This window comes from Pinus tabuliformis, chromosome 7 (genome assembly GCF_031772625.1).
Source record: "Pinus tabuliformis cultivar Carrire ecotype Pingquan chromosome 7, CPIR1, whole genome shotgun sequence".
NCBI lineage: Eukaryota > Viridiplantae > Streptophyta > Pinopsida > Pinales > Pinaceae > Pinus > Pinus tabuliformis.
The window spans coordinates 493,342,990-493,351,755 of NC_142293.1; the positions used below are offsets into that span (position 1 = coordinate 493,342,990).

The 8,766-nt window shown below is 35.9% G+C and overlaps 1 protein-coding gene across 1 annotated transcript in view; it reads right to left on the reverse strand.

Annotated features, from left to right (window-relative positions):
* The window catches only part of LOC149248187 (protein FLUORESCENT IN BLUE LIGHT, chloroplastic-like), a 104,096-nt gene extending 98,987 nt beyond the window's left edge, over positions 1 to 5,109 (reverse strand). The window contains exon 1 of the mRNA XM_089458364.1: positions 4,630 to 5,109. Within this exon, the coding sequence (XP_089314490.1) occupies positions 4,630 to 4,875 (246 nt within the window). The 5' untranslated portion in view covers positions 4,876 to 5,109. The remainder of the gene's footprint in view (positions 1 to 4,629) is intronic.
* Between the last annotated feature and the right edge of the window lie 3,657 nt (positions 5,110 to 8,766).

Genomic DNA, 8,766 nt, shown 5'->3' on the forward strand with positions numbered 1-8,766 from the left:
CTATGAGGTTGGCTTGTGAACCAAAATCAAATAGAACATCCACCTTTGTCTTCTTGACCTAGGTCTAAATATGGAAGAGTTTAGTCATCCCCTTCTCTTCCTGGGAATGAAGGCTACACTTATTCCCCTGCTTTGCATTGTAGTGAAAACAATATTTTTGTCGGCATCTGAGTTTCTCTATACCTAGTTGCCTTGTTAAAATTAGCAACTAGGGCCAAATTCCACTTTGGACAGCTCATTTGATGAAGATAATTATTGCATTAAATTCCTCTCTTCAAGAGGACCAAAATCGACCTAAATATCGTCAACTTTGGATAAGGAGAAGTGGGTTTTTGATTTTATGTTCTCTCACATGTACATTATCAAGGTTGGCCTCACCTTTATGTCGGCTCATCAAGTCCAAAAGTCACATCTCTTGATGCCCATCAAATTGTATATATAGAGTCCTCCATCCTTATTTGACATCAAAGGGCAAAGAAATCTCATCTGATCTTGGCCGCAGGAAAGGAGATTCTCATGCAAGGGTTAGAAAACTGTTGGGTTCCATTTAAGGTTGATTGAGGGCCGCAGGCACCCAGCTGTAAGGCCGAGCAGGTGAAGGCTTGTTTAAGGGCTTCTTGTGCATGATTGGAGAGGGTTCTTCCTCAGTTTGTTGGGCCGCAGGTTTCGTCCTATTGCAGGGTCTAAATCTCTTGTTTGGAGCAGCCTACAAAGAGACGCAGGCATGTCCCTTATATTGCAGAAAAGTCCAAGACCTAGAACCCCAGTTTAGAGGTTACCATGAGGCTAGGAACTTTGTTTGCAAAGTTTTGACCACAAAAACGATCAATTTAAGGCCTCAAACAGGCTCCAAAAAACTTTGGACACTAAATCACCAAGGTGGGACCTACCCCTAAAATGGACTCCATTTTTCCTACCCAAATAAATTACAAATTACATAATGATCCATTTTGGACCAAAGATGGATTGTACAAATGCAAGGATTGCATGGCCTTTAAGGTGAGAATATACGATGAGATACACAATAAGCTCCTACATTACAATGAGAGTATTGGTACCTTCAGCATAACTACAGCTATATGAAACAGAACCAAGGACCCACCAGATAAGAAATTTCAAAGTTTTTAAATTATATTTTCATTATTCTAAACATTGCAGAATTTTAGCTAAAGTCTCAAAGTCATTTCATGAATTTTTCACTCTCTGACTTTTATCACAACTTATTGGCGGAGGTAGTTTGGTGGACATAGCCCCGATTAAAAGTTTGCAATTTGAATCTAGCATCAGACATGGAGTGCTTCTATGTGTGAAGGCAACTAGAGTGTCTTTAAGCACATACAAACCAAGAAGAGAGACAGTTTCAAACAAGAACAGTCAAATGATTTGGTCCTTCTTCAAATACAACCTTAAATTGAGGCAAACCAATTGTTGAACAGGACTCCTACTTCAAAATCTGGTCTTGGACAATATTGATTCCTCTTTAAAGTGGGTCGTGGAGAGTTAGCCAACAACATTTACAAACGAAAGCTTATCTAGGATGGACTTGAATCCACTTCTTCTACCACAGGATAGGACATTAGTGTTGGAACTTGAACACCAGAGGAATTGAGTCAAAATGCCAAGTCTACCTCTGCAAAGGATTTAGAGGATAAAGATTCAAATGATTATGTAATATGATTTGATTGTAAAGCCTGGACTATAGTTACTAGTATGACTATTTTTGGAATCTACAGGCTATTTAGAATCTAAAGCGTCGATGTTTATTCATTGCACTTTGTGCTATTTTGCTTATTCACCCTTACATGCTATATACATGAGAAAACTTCGCATATTTTGTAGCTAGTGAAAAACCTGCTAACCAAGACATTGAAAAATTAGTGATGAATATATATATATATATATATATATATATATATATTTCAATGTCTTGGTTAGTAGGTTTTTCAAAGATCTGATTTTGTTCATGCTTTTGGTGTTGATTAGTTCACTTCTGGTTTCAGTTCTGATAACATTGGCCCAAGTTATGCCCTGACAAGGTCACTGCGAATTAGTCCCTGCAAGTACATGTGTATTGCACATCAACTCCTCATGATTCACCCAGTGGAGTTAGTAACAAATGGAATTCACTAGACACTTCTAGAAGCATCAAGATAGCCAAAAAACATAACCCTGACAGCCAAGAAAGGGTGTTAAAGGTTAAAACCCTAGCCAAAAGGAGGGAAAGGCTAACATAGTGATTTGATATTCCATAGCAGAGTAGCCACCACGAGGAGCAGAGAAGGAAGAGCAATCTATAGGGGATGATAACAAACCATAGCATCTCACACCTCCAGTCTGGGCCTGGCAATCTCTGAATTTTGCATTGTACTCTCTGATATTTAAAAAGAACGGCACAATCATTCCTTTTTACCCATGCCAGGTTTTTCCAGGGTAAATATTGTGTTCATAGCATTTCCTTGTGTGTCATTTCTACTGTGTTTTTGTACTTATTTCACAGTAGTTTAATAATCTGTGTGGTGTGTTTTATTTTCTGTAAGTTCACTAAATATACAAAAATTAGTCAAGCATGGGCTCATTGCATTAACAGTGAGTTTTAGCTTTTTTCTGGTGAACCAGCCATTTTAATATCCAAGGCAGTTTATTGATCACATAGTGATTCAATTCTAAGGAGGACCATCAACACTTCATCCTTGACCATGCTACAATAAGAGTTAGTATGTGAGATCATATGGCCCTTACACTATGTTTTGTACTCATCTCTACTTAAGATGGTCTAGCCAGTAGGTCTAGCCAGTCAACTAATGTTACTGTAAAGACTCCTCTCTTTCTCTCTAAATATATATGCACATAGATTAAGCCCAACATGGCATGCTTCCCTCATAGGCAGTCAACAAAAGATTTCAGTCATCTAGAGAATTGTAAATATTATGTATACAATTTTGAGATTCATCTTTAAAATGATTCCCATGGTTCCAAACAGGTTGTGGCAGTCACTGGCATGGAGGTCAATTCGGATGGCTGTAGTGAAAAATGCCATGGGTTAGATTCCCCTGTCCCATGCTCATAGAAATATAAAATCCAATTGATTTCCTAAAAGCTGTCTGTATTAGCTGCATAGAGCAGGGTGCGGCAATCAGAGGAGAGTGCTGGAAAAAAATCCATATTCACAGTTTTTCTAGCCATTAAAACTTTTTGAGAAAAAAGATAACTCCCATTCCAACTGTGTAAGCTAAAACACTTGCCATTCAAAGAACGAAGGTTACATCTCCAACGCACATGCTCCACCATCAACAGGATAAGGCCAGGTGCAAGTGCTGGATGATTTTAACAGAAAATTGACCCTTCATTTCAGCATCTTAAGTTTAAAGCAAAGGCAGTCTTCTCAAAAGATTTTTTTCCACATAAAAACATGGCTGTATTCGCCCTGTTGGTGACTTTTTTGAGATAAATTTACGCATCAGTGCTCTTTGTTCCAACAATTTCTTTAAATTGAGATGCTGAGTTTTCTTATTTTTAATTTAATTTCTATGGATTATGGATACCAAAAGAATCCTCGAGCCTCGGCTTTTCCTGAGATATTCTCAAAACCAAACCAAGAATCGGTTTTTCCTTACCGTTTTAGAAGTGGATAGTAATATATTTTTTCAAATTTTTTAAGCATAACCCCTGGAAAAATTTAAGGAAACATAGCAAATGCAGAAAATCTAGCTATGAAATTAGGCAAAAACTTTGTAAATGTTTCTAAATTTTCAAGTATTTCGTAGAGAATTTTGGCAAGATTTTCCATTGAAATGAAATAATTTCATAATATTAAAGTTTGGGTGAATATTCATTCTGAATTGGAAAATATCTTCTTGAAAAAAATTGGATAACTGGCCCAACTGGCAAATATCTGCTCCTAAATTTTTCTTTAGTCTTTTGTCTCAAAATGTTTTAAGAATTGCGCAGGAAATTGTTGGCATGTCAAGCTAGTAACCAAGGTTCAATTCCCTCGTAGAGGAATCAATAAGCAATTGGGAACCCCACCCTTATGAGGTAGGGAAGTTCGCAAACTCCCTTGCCACAACCCCACCGGACCAGGTCCAAGATAGGCTATTTTGACCGAACAACACCTCTTTGTTGTGGCAGCTTCGCTGAACGAAAGTGTTTATGTTCTCAGAGATTTGGTCGTTAAGGCCTGTCTTCCCTGCAGTGCCCAAGGTTTTTAAGCCATTCGTGATGGTTCTCCTTTTTTTAATAGCATTTATAAATGTATTTATTCTTTTTTAGGGTGACACTGAAACCCTCGCCACAATAGCACAGCACAAATTACATTTACTCGACCTTATCACCTAATCATGTCATCCATGGGATTTGAAATGGATTTCCACCAAGTTAACCCATGACTTTCACCAATTCAATTATAATGCTTGTCTTTGAGAAGAAGACGAAGCACTTTTAATAAAATGAAAGTTGTGTATTGATGCCACTGTTGAAGCAATGGGCTGTGCATATTTCTGTTAAATTGAACCCATTTTTTCCGTTAGTAACTGACTGATCCCATTAAAAAAATCTACTTCAATTTCTAGGTGTCATTCAAAGCCACATAGCGTCTGACATTTCAGAGAATTGCAAATTCAACACGTTTACCTTTTGTTCTTCTTGATGTCGTCTATTGCATTGGATAACCGGCAATTGCCTGCAGAAATTAGTTCTTCCGAGCTCCAGAAACTCTTTTCTGGAAATTTTTGAAAACTTGGGCGAACTGAAATTGGAGAATAGATGCAATCTCGTTTTATTGGCGGCACCACCACATTGGAATTCTCTGTGTATAGAGGATTGAATAGTGAGCTGAAAGACTGACGAGAAACCCATCTCCATTACGTACGGTGACATTATTCAAACCATCAATAAAGTGTTGAATGCAACTATGGATTGGATAATCCTCGAAAGTGATCTATTAAACAAAATTAACTGGTATTCACGCTTCGAAATTCTGTGGAACTCAAATTACCCTGCTTTTATAGGAGTTACGAAGTAACAAAACGTTGAACAAAATAAGGGACTTCATCGATTCTTTTTGGTCGATGTCTATGACAGTAAGATAAGCCCAGCCCGCGGTATTGGTATTGGTTTGTTTTGCCGGCGTCTAACCAAACTGTTTTTTTCCCTGAAAATTATGGGAATTTCGGCTATATTTTGACAATATTTTTCTAAATCTAAGTTATAGCTATTAAATTTCAATATCCGCTCTATAGGTTTTTGATAGTGCTGAATTTATTTCCACCATCAAAAACAAGATTCAAACACTGTTACTATAATGTTTTTTAATTTTTTTGCTTGGATTCCGATCACTTTTGGCCGGGCAATTCCTCCACCTAATCAATTTGTTTTAGCTTATGTGCCCGAGTAAAATATCCCAAAAAAAAATTTCAGTTTACACCAAGATGCATAAATAGAAACCTTTTTTTAATAAAGTAATGCAAATATTTTAATTTTTACTTGCACAACCACATTACTATATTAGTAAATGTGATCGTCGCGTTACTACATTAGTAAACATGGTCGATATATGATGAAAGCATAATTATTATTATTAAATTAATTAATTAACTTATTATTAATTATTATTTAAGATATTATTGATTAATTAATTAACGTATTATTAATTATTGTTTAACTTATTAATTAATTAATTATTAATTATTATTGTTTAATTTATTAAATAATAAGTTGGACTATAAATGACCATGAATCATTTTCATATTGAGACAACTTTTCTCACAATGCGACATTGGACAATGGTTGACCATGGTTGATTTCCATATTGAGACAATCTTTGTCACAATGCGATGTTGGACCTTGGACCCAAGGAATTAATATTATAAAGCCTAGGTATACAAACCTTAAGACAAATACTATAAACACTAAAATAAACATGATCGATCATGTTTTACCCTAGTTGATTTTCATATTGAGGCAATATTTGTCACAATGCGACATTTGACCATGGTTAATATTATAAAACTTATCAATAATATTATACTCTAGGAATATGAACCCTTAGATTGACAAACCCAAGAGATTGATATTATATATCTAATGGATTAGATATCTAAGGAAGAGTTTGAAAATGAAATTCATCAAACCTTGAAATGTAGAAGGTGCATTGGTAAGGCCAAAAAGTATGACCAAAAATTCATAATGACCCTCATGAGTTTTAACACTGCTTTTGGAATGTCTACAATCTTCATTCTGATTTTATGATATGTTGAACAAAGATCCAACTTGGTGAAATAAATTGATCTATGCAATTCATTAATGACAGGAATGGGGAATTTATCTTTAATTTGAGCTCCCTATAATCCAGACACATGTGCGATGATCCATCCTTCTTGTGAACCAATACTACTAGAGTAGAGAAAGAACTTCGACTAGGTTGAATTATACCAGCCTCTAGCATTTCTGCAAGTATACATTCAAATCACTCTTTTAGGCATAGGGATATCTGTAAGACCTGATGTTTGGAGGAACACTTCTTGGAATCAAATGAATAACATGATCATGATCACGAATAGGTGGGAGGCCTTTGGGAGTCTCAAATACCTTGGAATGATTGTCCAAGACTTTTTGGAGATCTAGAGAAATAGATGATTTTGATGTGGGAACCTCTAGCGAACATAATTGTGTAATTACGCCTTGTTGTTCTTTCTTTAGAAGCTTTGTCATCCCATTAGAGTTTATTATCTTTCCCGGTTTCCCTGTGATACCCCTTAATTCAACTTCATTTCCTTCTGAAGAAAATTTCATGAAAAGTTCTTGAAAATTAAAAGCTATTGTACCCAAGGATTGTAGCCATTGAACTCCTAGTACAACATTAGCACCACTCATTGGAATGGAAAGCATTGGGCTATTCAATACATATTCTCCCATGGATAACTTGATATTATGGCACTTTCCAGAGAAATTTATGGTTCTTCCACTTGCAACCATCACTTGACACTGGTGATAGATATAGGAAGCAATTAAATTCCTTGAATATCTTACAATGAATAAAATTATGGGTACTTCCTAAATCAATCAACACTATTACCTTTTTATTCTTGATATTTTATTCTATCTTGATAGTTTGAGGAGTGGTAATTCTGGCCAATGCATTACAAGATATGGCCAGATTCATTTCTTCTTTCTCTAGGGTTTGTTCCTGATGTATATCCTCTTCTTTTGACGTTTCTTGTTCTTTTTCTTCCTCCTCTTCACAATTTATGTAAAATAATTTCTCCTCAGCACACTTAAGACCTTTAATGTATTTGTTATCACAACTGCAACAAAGCCCTTTTGCTCTTTTTTCTTCCAATTGTTGTGATATCAACCTTGTAGGTTGTGGAAGGCTAGGGGTAACAACACTTCCATCTTTATAATTGTGAGTGGTAGGCTTCCTTGTTTCCATAATTTTGCTTTCCATTTTTCTTGCCAATCTAAATTCCTTCTCCAATGAATCAGGTTCCCAAAGGCGAACCTCATGTCGGATGTTATCCTTAAATTCTCTATGAACACATAAATCATATGCTCCTCTCGAATATCTTTTACCCTTATATTCAATTTTTGGAACCTCAATGTGCTCCATCATTGAACCCTTTTGTTTGAGATTTATCAATTGGCTAAAAAAAGTGTTGCTTTTTGTATCATCATAATGTGCTATCATTTCATCTGTAAAAATTGCCCAGGGGACAATTTGTTTACGAGAGCAAAGCCATCGATAACATACAAACTGATTTGGTTCCGAATATAAAGTTGCAATGCGTACCTTTAGTGTGTTTTGCACATTATGGAGATCGAAATATTGCTCCATCTGTAGTATCCATGTTACAGGATCCTTGCCATCAAACTTCCTCATATCGATCTTTGGAACATGGTGGGTCTTCAATCCAGCGTTAGAGTCTATGAAATCATGATTAACATTTATTTTGTTCTCATCATGAGTTTCCTTTACTACCCTTTCGTCATTAGTAAGCATTTCTTGTAGAAACTTTGTCAAATCTATCTTCAAATATTCCACGTTGCCTTTAAGTTTTTCTTCTAAACCATCCATCTTAGCTTCCACGCCTTTCTTTAAACCATCCATCTTAGCTTCCATGCCATCCATCTTAGCTTCCATGTCATTCATTTTAGCTTCTACGCCTTTCTTTAAACCACCCATCTTAGCTTCCATGCCTTTTTTTAAACCATCCATATTAGCTTCCACGTCTTTCTTTAAACCATCCATCTTAGCTTCTGTTACTTTTTGTGAGAGTGAATTTTGTTGCTCTTGGTCTCGTAATTTTGATATATCATGTTGCATTTCTTCCTTTTCTTCATGAGTCATGCTAGATATTTCCTTACTAGGTGTTTCCATTTTCTTTCTTCGAGGCATCAATTAATGATAATTATACTTCATTATGCCCTTTGAATTCCTTCAAACTAAGTTTTCAAACAAAACTTATGAAGAAAAAAAACTACACACATTTTTTCACTTTGTAGGGCTCGATATTGTATCTAATATATCTTTGAAATTTCGAATCTCCAAGGTCTAAAATTGTGAATAGTGGTATCCCTCAGAGTCCTCTTTCCAATGCCACAATTCTGATCGAAATTGGATTCTCCAAGGAGGCGTTATGCCCAATCTTCCAAGATGCCCTGATTATACATTTTTGTTTCAGTAGAGAAAAATTGTACAAAGTTCCACGTGTCACTGTTTCAACCTTCGGACATGAAAACGATGCACAGAAAACTACAGTCTGTCCTCTT